Source organism: Phragmites australis, chromosome 18 (assembly GCF_958298935.1).
Source record: "Phragmites australis chromosome 18, lpPhrAust1.1, whole genome shotgun sequence".
In the NCBI taxonomy this organism is placed as follows: Eukaryota; Viridiplantae; Streptophyta; class Magnoliopsida; order Poales; family Poaceae; genus Phragmites; species Phragmites australis.
The window spans coordinates 4458440-4478319 of record NC_084938.1 but is presented as its reverse complement, the minus strand read 5'-3'; the positions used below and the strand labels follow the sequence as shown (position 1 = coordinate 4478319).

Genomic DNA, 19880 nt, shown 5'->3' with positions numbered 1-19880 from the left:
CGACTCGGAAATGGGCTGGCGATGGGTAATTTGGGTAAGTTGGGTAATTTGTTTGCGTATCTATAAAATGGGAATACTGACAGGGAAAATTAACAGAGCACCAGCATCACACACAGACTCCGAATCCCAACCTAGCCCGAAACGCGAAGCTTCTCCGACGAGATGGCCTCCGAGTTGAGCGGACGTGTATAGAGTGACCTTACTCGATCATGCTTCTAAAGAAGATCGTGAAAATATATCTCACTCTTAAAAAACAAAAAAAAATGGCCTCCAGATGAAACACGTACTCGGCGCTCAGAAGATCAGATGTGCTGCTAGTTTCTCCTTCTAGATAAGTCAGCTTCAGAGGTAGAATGCATATTTAATTGGAAATGGAATAATCAAGAAGTCTAACCGTTGACTGATGATAAGGTATGCGTGCTAGGTTCCTAGCAGGGAAAAAAAATTGGTCCGGTATATCTGGTTTACCTGTTCTCATTGGACCCGTAGAAAAAATTATCAAGCCACCTCACTCGATCTTGCCTTAAAAAAAATGTAAAAATAGATTCCACTACTAAAAAAAATGGCCTCCAAGCTGGTCGGCAAGACGACCACCAAGGTCGACAGCGACGGCGGCGGCGGAGCCCGTGACGAGGGCGTACGTGACGTTCCTGGCGGGCGACGACGGGGAGTGCTGGAAGGCCGTCGTGCGGCTGGCCAAGGACCTGCGCAAGGTCGCCGCGGCGTACCCGCTGGTCACTGGCAAATAAAAATCGCTTTCTTTTTGACGTCTGGTCACTAAAAAAATTTGGTTCGGTATACCTAGTTGACCGTGTCTCATCGGATCCTGTATGAAAAAATTATTATATTTATCGGTATTTTGTTTGTATTTATTTGAATTTTGATCGGTATATCCGATGAATCATGTTTACCGGTGATATTTGATAAACTATATTTACCGGCAAAAATCATTGGTTCCTAATTCAACTTCCTTTTGATGAATTCACGAAACTATGCTGAAAGAAAGTAAGAAAAAGAAAAGTACATGTGTCGGTGGATGAGATTCGGCCGGGGCTAATTCTGGATCTACCTCGTACATGGATTTAATGCGAATGTGTGAGATCTAGGCAGGACAGATGATCGTCTGCTAGTGAGAGTAAATGCACAAGGGATTTTAGATAGGTTCGGGCCGCACGAAGCGTAATACCCTACTCCTGTGTGTCTGATGTGCTATTAATACTCTTAGAATGCTTTTCTCTGAATCTCTATGTTACAAGGTTTTTTATTTAAGTCTTGAGCTTCGGTCTTGCTTCTTGCTTCTATTCGCCTCGACCTTAGCCTCTTCAAAGCCCTGTCCTTCTACGAAGTGCTCCCCCCCCCCTTTTATCCTACCGGGGGAGGCTCGGCGTGCCCAGAACGGGGGCACGAGTCCCCGTAAGCTATAAATGGAAAGCAACCATTATGAGGCTACAATTTGATGTTACAGGGGTTGAAAATATGCCCTTCGGCCGGTCCCGTTGCCCAACTCTAGCAGGTGCAGGGAGGGGCCTACCGGGCAGCCGTCGAACAGCCCCGCATGCCCATTCGGTCAGAGCAGATCTGACACGGCAGGGTGGCAGCGATACGCCTCGAGCCCAGCGATGATATCTTCAAGCTGTTTCCTTTATGGGCCCCGCAGGGTGACATGCGATGGGATCCGTCGCATTAAATATCCCCACGCCTTCTTGCCAGGTGGTGGCTGGGACTGACGTACTCAGTACAACAGGCGTGGGAGGGAGTGGTTGGATGTGACCGGCCACGCTCTCTCTTAAATGTAGCATCGGGCCTCCACCGATTGACACCTCACCGTGAAGCCCTCGTGGGGTCCACCGGCAAGGGGCTTCTTAGGTCCTCGGGGAACTCCGGGTACTCGAGGGCCAACTGTTCATGGCCCCGAGCACCCCTCCCGGAACTGGCTCTTCTCAGGTCCTCGGGGAACTCCGGGTACTCGGGGGGCCAACTGTTCATGGCCCCGAGCACCCCGCCTAGAACTGGCTCTTCTCAGGTCCCCGAGCACACCGCATGCACCCTCCAGCCCCGCTGCCGTGTGGGACGGCATTTCTCCGGCCTTGACCAAACTAGAACCTTGGGTCGGTACGAAAACTCCAAACGGCTCGGAGGCCTTCCAACGTCTGCATGGCGAAGACGTCGTCACACCAGGAGAGGTCACGGCTGAGGCTGAGGCCGCAGCCAAGCAGACCGCTTTCTAATGGTTCTGGACGGTCAAACCCAGGGGTGTTCCCGCCTGGGCTTGATCCTAAAGTATCTCCTTCGACAGCACCCAGGATGCCTCGAGCGAGCCAACATCTCCGGAGAGTATGTCCACCCAGCGTCCTCCTCGACCCCTCAGGCAAAAGGGGGTTCCGAGGAGGCATAGGGCTCCAGAGTGCGCAAACCCCACCAGTGCCCCCAACGTAGCCCTCGTGACGCCAACCGCACGCAGGGAACCCCAAGTCCACCTCGTCTAGGGAGGCGTAGTCAGAGCCACTCCGGCTCTAAAAGCTGGTTCATCGGACGACCTCGATGGTCTCCCCAAAGGGAAGGAGGCCCTCGGGAAACCACGAGCTCTGTGGCACGCTGCCCCCCGCAGTGACCTCAACGTCAACCATAAGCTCTGGTACCCCCGGAGGCATACAGGTGCATCCTGCACGAATCGGGCCGCGGCCACAACACCAACGACTACCGAACCCGCACGACCTTCTGGGAGGAATACCTCGGAAGACAAGCAGAGAGGGAACTGGCGAAGGACGACACAGGGGTCGGAAGCTTGGGGCATGCTCCTGGGCAAATCCCTGGCCCTTCGACCCCGCTCTGTCGCCACCAACTCCGCCACCGATAGTGCAATATCCCAGCGACGAGTACTAAGTCGGAGAACGTCGTCTTCATGCTCCGGACGGATTACCTCCGGAGCCGGACAACAGCTAAGGGCTGAGGGGCTCGAGGACCACCTCTCCTGGCTAGCTTTTGGCTTCGCCTCCAACACGTCATCGCCAGGCTCCGGATGGATTAACTCTGGAGTCGAGCAACGACTAAGGGGCAAGGGGGTTGAGGACCACCTCTCCAGACTAGCCTTTGGCTTCGCCTCTGACACACCGTCGCTAGGCTCCGGATGGATTACCTTTGGAGCCGGGCAATGGCTAAGGGCGAGGGGGTTGAGGACCACCTCTCCCAACTAGCCTTCGGTTTCTCCTTCGACACACCGTCGCCAGGCTCCGGACAGATTACCTTCAGAGCCGAGCAACGACTAAGGGCCGAAGGGGTCGAGGACCACCTCTCCCGTCCTAGCCATAGGCTTTGAGGCCTTCACGCCTCATAATAGAGGCCTTATTCTGGTAAAGGTACGCCCACTATTACATATCAATAGTTTAACTAGTTGGTTTATCTTTCATACGGTAAGATCAAAACTTGTTGGAGGCCTCCAACATTACTGCTAGAAGTTTTTACAACATATGGCTACTAGGTAGAAATGGTAAATCTATATTATGTCCCTCTTTAGCAGTAAGCAGTAGAACTTAAGTTACATCTTCATTTGGCATGAGTTATAAATAGTCATCTGACCTAGCTATGTCTTATATTGCAATTAGCTGCTTATCGCCAAAACAGAGAGACTTACAAAACCTCCAAAAAAACGGAGAGTCCTACAAAACCTCCGCCAAAACGGAGAGTCCTACAAAACCTCCAGCAAAAACGGAGAGTCCTAAAAACCTCCGCAAAAACAGAGAGTCCTACAAAACGTCCTGTAAAAACAGAGTGTCCTACAAAACCTCCGGCAAAAACGGAGTCCTATAAAATCTCCGCCAAAATGGAGAAACTTCCAAAACCTCCACAAGATAGAGAGTCTTACAAAACCCCTGTAAAATGGATAGACTTCTAAAACCTCCGCAAGACGTAGAGTCTTACAAAACCTCTGCAGGACAGAGAGCCTTGCAAAAACCTCCGCAAAACGGAGAATCTTCAAATACCCCCGCAAAATGGGGATGTCTTCCAAAAACCTCCGCCAAACGGAGTGGTTCTAAAAAACTATGGGATAAAATCCCCCAACATCTTGAAGAAAAACACCTCCGTGCCGGAGGGATGCGAAACCCACTAGCCTCCGAGAGGCATAGCCAATAGGCCAAAGGGGTATAAATCCCCCTCCCCGCAGAAAGAGGTATGGCCCATGTGACTCAAACACGTATGGTAAAATAAAAAATCATTACCCTACAGTCTCATCTAAGACACGATTCATACGTCGTTTATGAAGACTATGCTAATATTAAGTAAAAGCCCACTTTGCATGGCATGGGAAATAGTAAGAAATCCCCAACTGTTCATTGTAGAGGAAGTAGCTTCCGGCACACCGTAGCCAAGCTCCGATTGGATTACCTCTGGAGCCGAGCAGTGGCTAAGGGCTGAGGTGGTCGAGGACCACTTCTCCCATCTAGCCTTCGGCTTCGCCTCCGACACGCTGTCGCTAGGCTCCGGACAGATTACTTCTGGAGCCGGGCAGTGGCTAAGGGCCGAGGAGGTCGAGGACCACCTCTCCCGTCTAGCCTTCGGCTTCGCCTCTGACACACCGTCACCAAGCTCCAGACAGATTACCTCCGGAGCCGGGCAGCGGTTAAGGGCCGAGGGGGTCGAGGACCACCTCTCCCGTCTAGTCTTTGGCTTCGCCTCCGATACGCTATCGCCAGACTCCGGACGGATTACCTTTGGAGTCGGACAATGGCTAAGGGCCGAGGGGGTCGAGGACCACCTCTCCCGTCTAGCCTTCGGCTTCGCCTCCGACACGTCACCACCAGGCTCAGGATGGATTACCTCCGGTACCTCCAAACAAATTACCTCTAGAGCCGGGCAGTGGCTGAGGGCCGAGGGGGTCGAGGATCACCTCTCTCGTCTAGCCTTCGGCTTCACCTCCGACACACCGTCGCCAAGCTCCAGACGGATTACCCCTAGAGCCGGCCAGTGGCTGAGGGCCGAGGGGGTTGAGGACCACCTCTCTCGTCTAGCCTTCAGCTTCACCTCCGACACGTTGTTGCCAGCCTTCGGACGGATTACCTTTGGAGCCGGGCAGCGGCTGAGGGCCGAGGGTGTCAAAGACCACCTCTCCCATTTAGCCTTTGGCTTCACCTCCGACATGCTGTTGCTAGGCTCCGGACGGATTACCTCCGGAGCCGGGCTGTAGCTGAGAGCCAAGGGGGTCAAGGACCACCTCTCCTATCTAGCCTTCGTCTTCGCCTCCGACATGCCATCGTTAGGCTTCGAACGGATTACCTCTGGAGCTGGGCAGCGGCTAAAAACCCAAAGGGTCACGGACCACCTCCAGAGCTTGTCCCCAAAAGTTCCAGATGGACTTCGTTGGGTCAGAAATCTGGAACAAATTTGGAAGAAAGCTCTACCAACGCCCTACCCGAGGAGTACGCGATAGCTGGAAACGACGAGGTCGCCACTGCTTTGCCAGGCCCTCCTTAGTTACCCTACATGTCTACCACTACTAGATTCCTGAGGCCACCTCTCCCCAGGAAGGAACGAAGCCAACTGCAATCTATGCGAAGTCTCGGTACCTCGATTATCCAAAAAACCTGCCATCGCCTACGAAGGGGATGAAGAAGCACGACAAGAAGGCACGAAGGCACACAGACATGCAGTCACCTGTTCGAAGGATCCCCTTACACTCTGACCCAAAAAGATATACAATCGCCCCCAAAGGTCCAAATTATATTATTAACAACTCGTGCATCCGACTGGCAGCTGAGACGGCCCAGCCCCAGTAGAAGCAATAGAGATCATTAACATTTTCGAAGAGGATGAGGAGGAAGATGATGACATATTCAAAGTCAAGGTTAAGTGCGCACTTGTGGGGCAGTGGTAAATCCAGCCGAATAACCCCAGCTTTATATCCGGGCTAAGCAGCCACATACGCTCGGGAGATGAAGCGAAACCAATGCGGCACTGCTTCATAGTGTCCCTCATTAATCCCTGGGGGGCAGTGGCCATATCCCAGTCGTTCCACCAACACGTGGCAACATCCCACATCAACGCCTCGTTTTCTCGCACGAACGTCCTGTCACATTAATGACCTAGACTCTGTTCGGCGTATGCCAGGGGCGTGGGCACAAGACCCTAAACGAACCCACGTATTATCCAGTTAAAATGCACCAATGACACATCCCATCATGTTGTCCTCAAACAGGCAAACGTGGGGAGTCCCCCAATCCAACACGTAATCTCCACTCTGACAAACTTAAATGGCAAGAAGACCCCTTACCAAAGAAGCCCAAATAATCTAAATTGGCTTCGACATGGGCCCCGGAATGCATCACCTCCACGGACGCCTCTCCGGCCTCGGGTCCCGATACCGCATATACCAACTCCAACAGGCTTCAGAGCATGCCTCCTCTTCCAATACGTCTTCGGTCTGCGACTTTAACATCGGCTGCACCTCCGACCTCAGCATAAACCCCAGGGCATGTCGCCACCACCAATGCACCATCAGCCTTGAGCTTCGCCATCAACGCCCACGGTTCCCGTCAAAAAACTTCTCAGGGACAGGGAATTTCCTTTGGGCATTCTTGTTACTATACCAGGCTAGAGTTGGTTTTCCTCTACACCCTCTCACCCCTCCAAATGTTAGGGCCAGAGAATGAGGGGTACTGTTTGGGGAAAATAGACCAACCTGAGGACAATGATGGAAGATTGTTATCAAGGTCCCTCCAGAGCCTTCGGTCTCCGAACCCTTAGCAGGAGGCCCAACTTCCAGAGGCTGCGGGCCCCTTCGGGCCACCTCTTCGATACGTACATAGCCTTCCTAAAACTCGGATCTACAACAAGCCCCTCTGGAGCCTTCGGCCTCTGGACTCTCAGCAGGAGGCCTAGCCTCCGGAGGCTGCGGACCCCTTCGAGCCACCCCTTCGGTGCCTGTGCGACCTTCCGAAGCCTAAAGATGTAGCAGGTCTTCAGAGATAATATCAGAGAAGAAAGGACACCCCCCCTTTAGCCGACCTGACATGAGGTGACGTGCGATTAATGTCGGTGCAAGTGGCCCTTATCCTGACACTCCAGTGCGATGAAAGTCATCCTGACACCCCCGGCAGAGTAGTGTTGGGACGTAATTGGCGACCGACTTACCCCTCAGGGGGCAAATATTTATCTTCTATGTAGGATGGTTACAAGCATCGTATTGACAGTTTTATGTTTCTTTTTTTGCAGAGAAGAGCCAGTCGGAGCGGCGCCGGAGTACCTCGGCCACCCCGATCGCCTTCCTTGCCGCAGCGGGTCTGCCTGCACCGCGTCGCCTCGCCACTGCACCGACCCGCCACGGCCCCGCTAACCTGACTCCACCGCCACCCTAGGTATAACCCCTCTTTCCGTATCATGGTCGTAGATCACGTAACCCAGTTAGGCGTCTCCCGTTCGAAAGAGATACGGTTGGAAATATGCAGATATTTCCATATCTAAAACCGTATCTGTTTCGAATTGTCCACGTTTTTTGGACAGCCCGCGGATGCGTAGGTGGGGTTAGTTTCCATGGTCTGCTCCGATCCGAGACAGAGTTTCGGCATCATCTCCCTGTTGTTCTCCGGATACACACTCTCCCTAGCAGGACGTGTATTTGGAGAACAGCGGGGAGGTGCTGCCGAAATTCTGTCTCGAATAGGAGTAGAGCATGGAAACTAACCTCATCTACGGATCCTCGCGTGGGATTAGGACCTATCCTCACCTATTAGATAGTAGGAACGTCGTGTAGATGCAATTGATGTTTATATTACTCGCCGCTATATATGTTAGAGGATGGAGGACCGTGAGTGGATGTACACGGGCCGCGCAAGTCAGGGTCAGGTCACCAATGAATGGATTGACAAGACCGATGCTTTCTTGGAACGGGCATTTGGCGTGGCTGCTAAAGGAGCGAGTAAAATTTGCTGTCCCTGCAGCAAATGTGCAAACAGGAAAAGACAAACGAAAAAGGTCATGGGGGAACATCTTTGGAAGAATGGATTTACGGCGGACTATACCCGGTGGGTCTACCATGGTGAAGCCGATCGTATGAGAGAGGAGGTGGTGAGACCACGCGTCGAGGATTATGATGCTGATGCCGGGGTAGCAAACATGTTAAATGACTACCACGAGGCACAGTTCGCTGAAGGACGTACGGAGGAGGAGCCAGAGGCAACCGCAAAGGCGTTCTACGACATGTTTGCCGCGGCACAGAAACCCCTTCACGGTCAGACAAAGGTTTCTCAACTGGATGCCATTGGACGCATAATGGCTTTAAAGTCCCAGTATAGCCTGAGTCGAGACGCCTTCGATGGTATGTTGACAGTTATTGGCAGCCTGCTTCCGGAGGGTCACCTTCTGCCAAAGAGCATGCACGAGTCACAGAAACTCCTTCGTGCACTTAAGATGCCGTATGAGCAGATACATGCTTGCCCGAAGGGGTGCGTCCTATTTAGGAAAGAATACGTGGAAGCAAAGTACTGTCCAAAGTGTAAATCATCTAGGTTCCTGGAGGTAGATTCTGGTGATGGCCAGAAGAGGCAGCTTGACATTCCCGTGACAATCCTACGGCACCTTCCGTTCATACCGAGGATCCAACGGCTATACATGACCGAGGAATCCGCGAAACAGATGACATGGCACAAAAATGGCAAACGATACAATCCTGACAGGATGATACATGCATCCGATGGTGAAGCATGGACCCACTTTGATGGCATTCATCATGAGAAAGCTAAAGAGGCTCATAATGTACGTGTTGTGTTGGCAACAGATGGGTTCAATCCTTATGGAATGATGGCTGCCCCATACACATGTTGGCCCGTGTTCGTTATCCCCCTCAATCTCCCCCCCGGCATATGCTTTCAACGACAGAACGTATTCTTGTCGTTGATAATTCCTGGACACCCGGGGAATAATATGGGTGTGTTCATGGAGCCAGTGATTGATGAATTTGTCCGTGCTTGGGAGGAAGGGGTATGGACATACGACCGAGCTACAAAGAAAAACTTCAAAATGCATGTTTGGTACCACTACTCCCTGCATGACTTCCTGGCGTATGGGATATTCTGCGCCTGGTGTGTTCACGGGAAGTTCCCATGCCCAGTATGCAAGGAAGGTCTGAGGTTCATTTGGTTGCAGAAGGGTGGCAAGTATTCATCGTTCGACAAACATCGGCAATTCCTCCCTCTTGACCATGCATTCAGACGAGACATCAAGAACTTTACGAAAGGTGTCGTAGTGACAGACCCTGCACCACCGATAATGACTGGTGCCACGGTTCGTGAACAGATAGATGGTCTCGAGGTCAATCCAGAAGGTGGTTTTGTGGGATATGGTGAGCAACATATGTGGACTCATAAGTCGGGCTTGACTCGGCTCCCCTATTTTGATGACCTTCTCCTTCCACACAACATTGATGTAATGCACACTGAAAAGAATGTTGCCGAGGCACTTTGGGCAACAATCATGGACATTCCTGACAAGTCAAAGGACAACGTTAAGGCTAGAGTGGATCTGGCAACGATATGCGATAGACCAAACCAACATATGAAGCCTCCTAGTCGCGGCAAGACATGGAGAAGGCCTAAGGCCGATTTTGTCTTGAGCAAGCCCCAAAGGAGGGAAGTACTAGAATGGATCCAGACGTTAATGTTCCCTGATGGGTATGCAGCTAATCTGAGGAGGGGAGTGAACTTATCTACTATGCGAGTCTTAGGGATGAAGAGTCATGACTACCACATATGGATTGAGCGGCTTCTTCCGGCGATGGTTCGAGGCTATGTCCCTGAGCATGTCTGGCTAGTGCTGGCAGAGTTGAGCTATTTCTTTCGCCAGCTTTGTGCCAAGGAGTTATCTCGGACCGTGATTGCTGACTTGGAAAGAATGGCACCTGTGTTGCTCTGTAAGTTGGAGAAGATCTTTCCACCCGGCTTCTTCAATCCGATGCAGCATTTGATTTTGCACCTCCCGTACGAGGCACGAATGGGGGGGCCCGTGCAGGGCCGTTGGTGCTATCCAATCGAGAGATGTCTAAAGGTTCTTCGAAAGAAATGTAGAAATAAATGCAAAATCGAGGCTTCCATTGCAGAGGCATACATTCTGGAGGAGGTGGCGAACTTCACAACAACATACTATGGTGACAACCTCCCTAGCGTGCATAATCCACCCCCTCGTTACAATGCTGGCGAAAATGAATCGAACCTCAGCCTTTTCCGAGGCCAACTCGGAAGCGCAAGTGCATCGACCCCCAAGACCTTGAATCATGAAGAGTGGCGCCATATCATGCTATACGTGTTGACCAACCTTGACGAAGTGGCACCGTACATGCAGTAAGTTCTCAACGAACTTGTTAAATACGCCGTCACTATTCTGCATCCAACCCCCTTGTTTCTCGTTGGTACAGGGAATTTCTTCATGAATTCTGGCGTCAATCAAGGGATCCTACCCCGCAGCAGGTAGATACCCTTCTTAGACAGGGTGCGGGAAATGGAATGCCCGATTTCATTTCTTGGTTCAAACGGAAGGTACCGTCCAATTTAGCTCGTACGTAGTTTGACATTCCAAGTTACTCGTACGTGCGAATAATATAACGATGTATCCTGCTTGAGCTTGCAGGGCCAGAGGGATGCGTCTATGTGTGCCGAGTTGAGACAGGTTGCCGATGGCTTTGCCTATAGGGTCAGGTCATTTTCTGGTTATGACGTGAATGGATATCGCTTTCGCACAACAAGCTACGAGCAGAGTCGGCCCAATCGAAGAACCACAAGTTCCGGAGTTTTTACGCCCGGCGTTGATGAGGTCGAGTATTATGGAAGAATTGAAGAAATATACGAACTCAAGTTTCATGGTTCCAAACCTTTTAATCCCGTCATATTTAAATGCCATTGGTTTGATCCTGAAGTAACGAGACGGACATATTGTAATCTTGGGCTAGTCGAAATTCGACAGGATTCCGTCTTACCAGGAGACGATGTCTATATTGTGGCCCAACAGGCCACGCAAGTTTATTATCTCCCATATGCGTGTCAAACCATAAGGCATCTTAAGGGTTGGGATATTGTGCACAGGGTATCGCCACACGGTAAAGTGCCTGTCCCAAACGATGAAGATTACAACTTAGACCCAAACACATATGACGGAGAGTTCTTTCAAGAAGAGGGACTTGAAGGGAGGTTTGAGATAGACTTAACCGAAGCGATCGGAATGGAAGTAGACAATGAAACGGTTATTGAAGAGGACGTTGGAGATGAGGTGCAAAATGTGAAGGACTTACAAATGCTTGAGCGATTACATTTAGACAATGACAATGGCAACATTGCTCATTTGGATAGTGTTGATTATTTCGACATGATTGATAGTGATGATGAGACTTATGATCCAGCTAATCCCGATCATGAAGATTATTTCTAATACATGTAATACTATGTTATTTTGTAATTACGTTTTGTTTATTTTGCATCTCTTTCTAAGTACTTCTTGTTTATCTGTGCTTATTGGTTTACTCTTTTTAATTGCAGGTGATTGAACAAAGATGGTGGGCGGTGGGATGAGGAAGCTAACGTCCTTGTACCGAAGGACAAGGAGGAGCAGCTGCAGGAGGGAGTCATCGCCTGCCGCCCCGTCGCGTGAGGAGGAGGAGGAGGAGCAGGTGCCCCAGGAGGACGCCGAGGAGGCGCAGGAGGAGGCGCAGGAGGACGCGCAGGAGGAGGCGCAGGAGGACGCGCTGGAGGAGGCGACAGCAGGGGGTTCCGCTTCCTCTAGTTCGTCGAGCGTCTACTTGCGAGGTCCCGCGAGCCTCCCTCAGCGACCGATACCTCGTGAGAGACGCCCGCTGATTCGACCCGAGGGGGAAAAGTAAATAACTTTAGATGTTATCACTACTTTATATGATATGTTGAATATCAAAATAGAAATTGGACGATTGTTAATCACTTGGGCAGGAACTGGACGATTGTGGCGAGTGGAGGTGCTCACACACGCCAAGTCAATGGCATCCTTGGTCTTCTGTGCAAGGAGCACTTCCCTGGCCTGGTTGAGTACGCCGGAGTGACGGGGCCGGCCTACTCGTTTGACCACTACGCCGCCGCCCCCGATGCTGCAGATCGGGCCCGCAGGGTATTCAACAACAAGGCGGAGCGGGTGAAGCAAGAGCTGTGGGTAAGTCTTCCTCGCACTACATTGCTCAATACATCGTATTTATTGGACATTCTTGAAATAATGAATGGATACCTCGTGTTTGTATGCAGGATTTCTTTAGATGCCAGGACGGACATGAGGCCAGGGCGGATGCGGTGGCTACCAAATGCTGCAAAAAACTCGTCGTGGACATGCATTACGAGGCGCGCATCCAGGCCGTCGTAACTTACCACGGGACCGTCGTTGGAACGAAGGTCACCAAAAGGGACGCAAGAACCATGACGCTGACCCGGGACCAGTACCTGCAGGTAAATACAGAACATTAATACTGATTCCTTTTGAGATTAAGTAGGCTTAATTTCATCTTCTGATATGTCATGTACTTGATGGCCTGTAGATGATTCCTTATTGGTGCGCCGCGCATCCCCAGTGCTGGGAACAGATGGTGGACAAGTGGTGCTCACGCGAGTGGGAGGAGACGCACAACTTGTGCCGGGAGCGGCGTTTGATGATGCCAGGTGTAGCACACCATCAAGGCAGCCGCAACCTCAGCGGATACGCACAAACATGGGTACGCGAATTCATTTATTTATTCTAACGCTCAATTCTGCATGATTTCTAATCATCTTGCTGTTTTTCTCGCAGTCGGCGTCACATGGTGGCCAGCCTTGCTCCATCTTCAAGGCATTTGCTATGGCCCACAAGGGCAAGGCGACGTCCGACGTCGACTACAACCCGAAGGACGGGCCCGAGGCGTACAGCAATGCGACCGTCCACAACCGCCTTAGTGAGTACACATCGATGGCAAGGGAGGTCCATGGGCCAGAGTACGATCCGAGCACCGAGGACCTTGATGGAGAAGTCGTCATGAGGGTGGGAGGAGCCAAGAAGCATGGGCGATACTGGATTGGCGACGGCGCAATCGACTCGGCCGCTACTCCCAGCTCTCCCAGATTCGAGCAAGCAGCACGAGCACGAGCCCGGCCATACGACCTCGGAAGGACACTTCACACCACCGGGTGGAGGCACTCGAGGTTATTCCTGGTTTATTCGTCGTTCATTGGTTTTTTCATACCTTTCCTTTGCATTATTGTAACATTAGGGTGAATATATTGTAGGCCCAGCTGGAACAAGAGAGGAGGATACGGGAGCAAATGCAGGCGACGATGGAGGCCGAGCAGCGGAGGATGGTGGAGATTCTTCAGTACATGCAAAGTATTGGCGCCGCTACGGGTGTGGCTCCGCCACCTTCGCTATTCGCTCCACCTCCACCTCCACCTCCTCACTATTCTACTCCTGTGAGTATAAATGTTTTAGTTTGTATGTTCATGCTTACGGTCAAACCTAGTGGAGTATGAAAGTTTTATTCATGTATGGTATATATTTATCTTGTCTCACACATGCAATCTCTTCTCCTTTGTGCAGAATCAATCGGCGGCATCGAACGATCCTCATGCTTCAGCGAATCATTCACCAAATCAGTTTCATTGACCATCTTGGTGATGATACTTGTGGTTGTTAATGGTACTTCTATTTGCAATTATGGTTGTAGATGATGGAGCACTTGGATTACTTGTGAACTTATTTGTGATATATTGTGAGACATGTGATGTTTGTGATATATATGTGATGTTTGTGATATATATGTGGTGTTGGTGATATATATGTGCTGTTGATGATATATATGTGATGTTGGTGATGTTTGTTATATATATATCTGTTTGTTTGGATGGGATGTCAAAAACAAATAAAAAAGGCTGTTTTCAGCCACTTTGCCGAGTGCAATGGCCATGACACTCGGCAAAGATGGCCTGTTTGCCGAGTGTCTTCCAGGTGGCACTCGGCACAGACGCCACCTTTGCCGAGTGTTTGATTCACTGGCGCTCGGCAAAGAGGAAGCCTTTGCCGAGTGTCAGATTAGCACTCGGCAAAGCCTTTGCCGAGTGCCCGATAAAGTGCACTCGGCAAAGAGGTCTTTGCCGACAAATTTTTTACCGAGCGCCCTTTGCCCAGTGTAGCACTCGGCAAAGCCTTTGCCGAGTGTATATCGTCCTTTGCCGAGTGCCTGAGGCACTCGGCAAAGAAGCTGTCTCCGGTAGTGTGTACAACGTAACTTCACCTACGGATGACACATTGTCCAGAATTATTTTAACAAGTTTTGCATATGGTTTCTAACGAATTTAAAAAAAATTATAACTTTTGGGGTGTTTTCACCTGGGATGCATCCGTCTACACTCTGCACGCTGCCAAGAAATGAAGTTATTTCTTGCGGATTTCCTGTGCTTTCGATCTGTTCATTTCATCGTTATTTTATTCAGAAGCCACCGCCCGCCGCCGCGCCATTCAAGAAGACTGGCCAACATGGGGACGCTCGGCTCCCGTTTTGTAATGGAAAATCTGATCCTTTGTACATCGATTGGTATACTTGAACTGGTACAAACAAGAGGTTAGCTGAAAATTAGGAGAGCAAGTGGACAAAGTTGTCAACTTTGTGCAATTTAATACATGTATACAGGTCCATCATAATCTTAATTAGATCCCCGGACCCGCCGGATGCTGGCTGAATGTGATCGAAGAATGAAGTTTTTTTTTTTCTGTATAGAAGATGCAGAAGAATGGTGACATACTGACAATAGGAGAGCAATTGAAGACATCTTCTTTTTGTTTTAGCTGTATTTTTGTTTTCTTTGTTTCTTTTGTTTGGCTGTGTGCATTCTTATGCAGAAGTTAGGAGTGAACTATTATGTGTTATACTATTTTGATTTGATTATGAGAGTTAATAAAGATTTTCTTTAAAAAAACTAACAAGGACCATATGATGCTATGCTTTTCAATACTCCAGGCAACATTTGACCATTCATTAATTAGTATTATCCTAAAGAATGGATGTTCGAACATTTCAAGCTGCAAAATAGCTACTACAAACATGACAAACTATTAAGGATCGAAATAAAATCACGATAAGCAAGCACCAACTACACAAACAATTTCCACCCTTTGTAAGTTTGTATCCGTATATTATATAATCACTCTGTTTCTTTTTATAAGGTATGCAAGCATTTTTAATATTCAAAATTCTGATATTTTGATCAACAATTAGTTGTGATTTTTTTTAAAAAAAATACCTTTGGATTTGTATTTGAAAGTTCTTTCCTATAATCACGATTTTATTATTTTGAGCATGCACTATACTGTAAAAGAAATTAACGTTCAAAGTTTGGTTTAGAAGACCGTGATGCCTAGTCAAACAGACCTTATATCTTGAAACTAAAGAAGTAGTATGTACTATAAGGTGTCACGGAAAGGAGAAAGAAAAGAGTAAATTGCATGCATGCCAAGCTTCCACTGTGAAATGATGGTTTCACTTGGGCCAGTACTTTTAAATCACAAGTTAATGCCATTACTTAGATTATCCCCAACCATATTCCCTTCATTTCGTTCCCTTCCCAATTCCCTTCCCCGTTCTCATTCCCTTTATTTCCTCTCATCTCCAACAGCTTCCCTTCGAGGGGAATCGCGAAGGGAATGGAGAGAATCCCGTCCTGAAGGGAATGATCCTGGGAATCCCGTCGTGAAGGGAACTGTGAAGGGAAACCGTTAGGAGCGCTGAAGGGAACGGGAATCCCTTCACGACGAGAATCTGCCCGTGAAGGGATTCCCTTGGGCATGGTCTTAGCTCTAAGCACCCCTAACGTGTGTTCGATTCTGGGAGAAAAATCGGTATCGTGGAGTTAAATTGGATACCTCCAACACTGGATAATGAGTAGTAAATTTAGTATAGATCCAAAAATGTTTGTTAAACTTCCAATGTTATCAAAGCAGGGCTCTATTTTATATGTAGGATGGATTTGCTTGATATAGACGTCGTGAACTTATTAACCAATCGGCAGCAGTTACTCTCTCTCACCTATATGTGCGAGGACTGAAGTAATCATTGTCCTTTGAAGGAGATCGAAGAACGGTTGCCATTTGCTAGCTGAGAAATTAAGAGTCAATGAGATGTCTAATATCGATAGTTTTGCCGGATACATTGCAATCTTTTTCCTTTCCAGCTGTCTTCTCTTACCGCTAGTCTTCCTCTTGGCCAAGGTCTGGCTACAATCCAGGAGTGACGCGGCTGCCGTAATCGCCACGTCCCCCACCCGCCGACGGCGACAACGACGGCCACCACGTTCTGCGGGGCCTGCTTCGAGAGAAAGGATATAGCCCATATAACTTTCGTACAACATCTGTTTCAGCAAAGTTTTAGTCAGTTGGAGTCCTTAGAGAAGTAAAAATGACAAATTTTCATTTCATGTGCTGTAATTGGATTGTTTAACAGCAGCGCATGGGGGTTGTTTGATTTGTGTCGGTGTCTGATCCTCTTCACATCATCGTACTAAAAGACGTACAATCGTCAGACTAGTTAAAAAATAGTAAAGAATACAGAAAAAGGCTTGCCAACGTTATACATTTAGCAGAAAAAAGACGTACAATAAAGGTTACATGCATATATATATATATATATATATATGTATATATATACATATATATATGTATATGTATATATATACATACATATATACATATATATATATATATGTATATATATATACATATATACATATACATATATATATACATATATATGTATATATATATATATATATATATATATATAATGAAAATCCCAAAAAGAAAAAAAAATCCCTCTCATTTTGTCATCCCAAAAAGAAAAAAAATCCCTCTCATTTTGTCACTCTCATTTTTTGCATGTGTCCACAAGAAGTATATCGGATGCTTTTGCAGCTGGTGGCGTGTGAGATTTGGAAAGAGCGGAACACGATAATTTTCCAACGCAAAGAGCTATCAACAATTTCGCTGCGCTGAACAAGATCAGGTAGGTGGCCAGAGCCTGGGTCCTCGCGGGAGCACAGCATCTTGCATCGCTTCTTGTTAGAGATTAATTTAATTTATTCTTTTCGTTTATATTTTCAGCTAACCTACTTGTAAGTTCCAGTACTCCCAATCAAGGGAAAAATGCAAAACCCCCCAAAAATCACTTGAATTTTGACTTTCCCCCTTAAAAAATGTTTTGTTGCAAAAAAACCTCCAAAGGTTTGGTTTTGTTGCAAAAACACCCCTAAAAATTCAATTTTAAAAAAAATTAAAAAAAAATCTAAAAAAAACTAGAGACAATTCTAAGACCTTTTGTGAAATGTTTTTAAAAAATAATATCATTTGCATCATATGTCATGGAGAGGAAGTTTGAAAAAAAAAGTACAGCTCATTTATTAATTTGAGTTAAATGCATAGTTAATTATTTACTAATCCAAAAATCATGAAAACAATTTTTTTAGTCTTCTTACATGATTCTCTATCTTTTAAAAATACATAAAATCTTGAAATAGTTATTGTAACGTGCAGGATTCTCTACCTTTTTTTTTTGCACAGCGCATGACAAAATAAGACTAAAAAAATTGGGTTCACCAATTTAGGATATCTCAATATTTATTTATGAATTTATCAATATTTAACACATTCACTTAATTATAGGGAAAACAGTAGTACTTTCATACATGCACATAATTTTAGCATGTAGACAACAATAATACCGAACTAACAAAATTTGTTTCATATTTTTTGAGTTTTATATATTTTTATTTGCATTTTAGATTATTTCAGTCGATTTATCAATATAACTAATATTTATTTCGATATTTTTTGGAATTTTTCGAAAATAAAATTATATTATATGAGTAAATATACGTATATGTATACATATATATACGTATATATATACATATGTGGGCCCACTGCTACAGTAGCTACACCCATGAGAGCGCTCGAAATCTTGGCTCGATAATATATGTTATAGATAAGGTTTTTGGAAGCGCTTCGCGCGACTGCTCAAGTTCTTCACCACAGCTCGTCTTCTTAATCGCTTGGACGCTGCCCGCTGTCATCGTCAACAAATTCAGCGCGTCATCACACGATGGATCGTGCTGTCAACACAGTGCATCCAGCATTTTCAGTAACCTTCACAACACAAGATCAATACATACAAATTATATTACTCATATTTTATTTCCTGTGATTCCTAATTTTAAGTATAGTAGATTTAGTCATATGTTGTACTTTTATACATATGTCTAGATTATGCTATGATGATATGATCATATTAGTTTATCAGTTTCTAGTTATAAATTATTTATGAATTAAATTAAATCTAATGTGCTTTATTTTTCAACAATCGAGTCCACCTCACTGCCTGTCTTTCAGATTATCTTTTAAATCGGTCCAACTCTTTGTTACGTTGTGTCAGTTGATCGGTAGTAAAATCATTGCTGCAGCTTCGATGATCTGTCTTTGGACTTGTTTCGAAGTTAACCGTAATGATCGAAAAGTGCTTATGTTAATTACTTAATTTGTGTTTCTATTAATCGATGGTCTTTACACATGTTAAGAGCGACTACATATCGTTTGTCTCGAAAAGGATTAGCATATATAACGTTTGTTCATCATATTGCTTATGTACTACTTTTGTGTATTTTGAAAGCATCACTGACTTAAATCGACGGAGTTAACGTATATTGAATGTTTAGTTTGGATCGGTATCTGATCCTTTGTACATCGATTGACATACTTGAACTGGTACAATTAGTTGAAAATTAGGAGAGCAAGTGGATACATGTATACAAGTCCATCATAATCTTAATTAGATCCCCGTGCCCAGATGTTGGCAGAATGTGGAGACGCAGAAGAATGGTGACGTACTGACAAGGATCAGATGCTGCTATGCTTTTCAATACTCGAGGCAACATTTGACCATTCATTAATTGTTGAAGAGGGAAAAGGTCCTCATAACTGTTTAGGGCAGCATGTTCAATTAGTATAATCTTAAAGAATGGATGTTCGAACATTTCAAGCTGCCAAATAGCTACTACAAACATGACAAACTATTAAGGATCGAAATAAAATCGCTATAAGCAAACACTAACTGCAAAAACAATTTTCACCCTTTCTAAGTTTGCATCCGTATATTATATAATCACTCTGTTTCTTTTTATAAGGCGTGCAAGCATTTTAATATTCAAAATCCTGATATTTTGACCAACAATTTGTTGTGATAAAAAATTGTACCTTTGGATTCGTATTTGAATGTTCATTCCTATTATCACGATTGTATTGTTTTGAACATGCATCATATTGTAAGAGAAATTAACGTTCAAAGTTTGGTTTAGGAGACTGTGATACCTAGTCAAACAGACCTTATATTTTGAAGCGAAAGAAGTAATATGTAGTCACGGAAAGGAGAACGAAAAGAGTAAATTGCATGCATGTCAAGCATCCACTGTGAAATGATGCTTTGTCACTTTCATTTTTTGCGTGTGTTAGGAGTTCTAGTCAATACAATCCTCGGTACAGGAATGGTGGGAGAATTAGGGTCCACAGAGGGCGTCGCAAGAAATCTATCGGATGCTTTTGCAGCTGGTGGTGTGTGAGATTTGGAAAGACCGGAACACGACAATTTTCCAAAGCAAAGAGCTATCAACAATCTCGCTGCTGAGCAAGATCAGGTAGGTGGCCAGAGCCTGGGTCCTCGCGGGAGCACAGCATCTTTCATCGCTTCTTGTTAGAGACTAATTTAATTTATTCTTTTCGTTTATATTTTCAGCTAACCTACTTGTAAGTTCCAGTACGCCCAATCAAACCAAATTGCGACCGAGGACAGCGGCAACACATATTTGATATGCGCGTTGCGTGCC

At 46.7% G+C, this 19880-nt stretch overlaps 1 protein-coding gene and 1 long non-coding RNA gene across 2 annotated transcripts; both read left to right on the top strand.

Annotated features, from left to right (window-relative positions):
• Positions 1-8965: 8965 nt before the first annotated feature.
• On the top strand, positions 8966-11113 carry LOC133899269 (uncharacterized). The gene is made up of 2 exons (XM_062340248.1): positions 8966-10520; positions 10612-11113. The coding sequence occupies exon 1, from the start codon at positions 9010-9012 to the stop codon at positions 10327-10329; it is 1320 nt and encodes a 439-aa protein (XP_062196232.1). The 5' UTR covers positions 8966-9009; the 3' UTR covers positions 10330-10520; positions 10612-11113.
• Positions 11114-13078: 1965 nt separating this feature from the next.
• LOC133898384 (uncharacterized) lies at positions 13079-13755 on the top strand. The gene is made up of 3 exons (XR_009906231.1): positions 13079-13166; positions 13251-13430; positions 13558-13755. It is a non-coding gene; the product is annotated as an uncharacterized LOC133898384 (long non-coding RNA).
• Positions 13756-19880: the final 6125 nt, after the last annotated feature.

What these genes read in the sequence shown, in the direction of transcription:
- LOC133899269 (XM_062340248.1), top strand. Translation starts at nt 9,010, where the DNA reads ATGCATGTTTGGTACCACTACTCCCTGCATGACTTCCTGGCGTATGGG.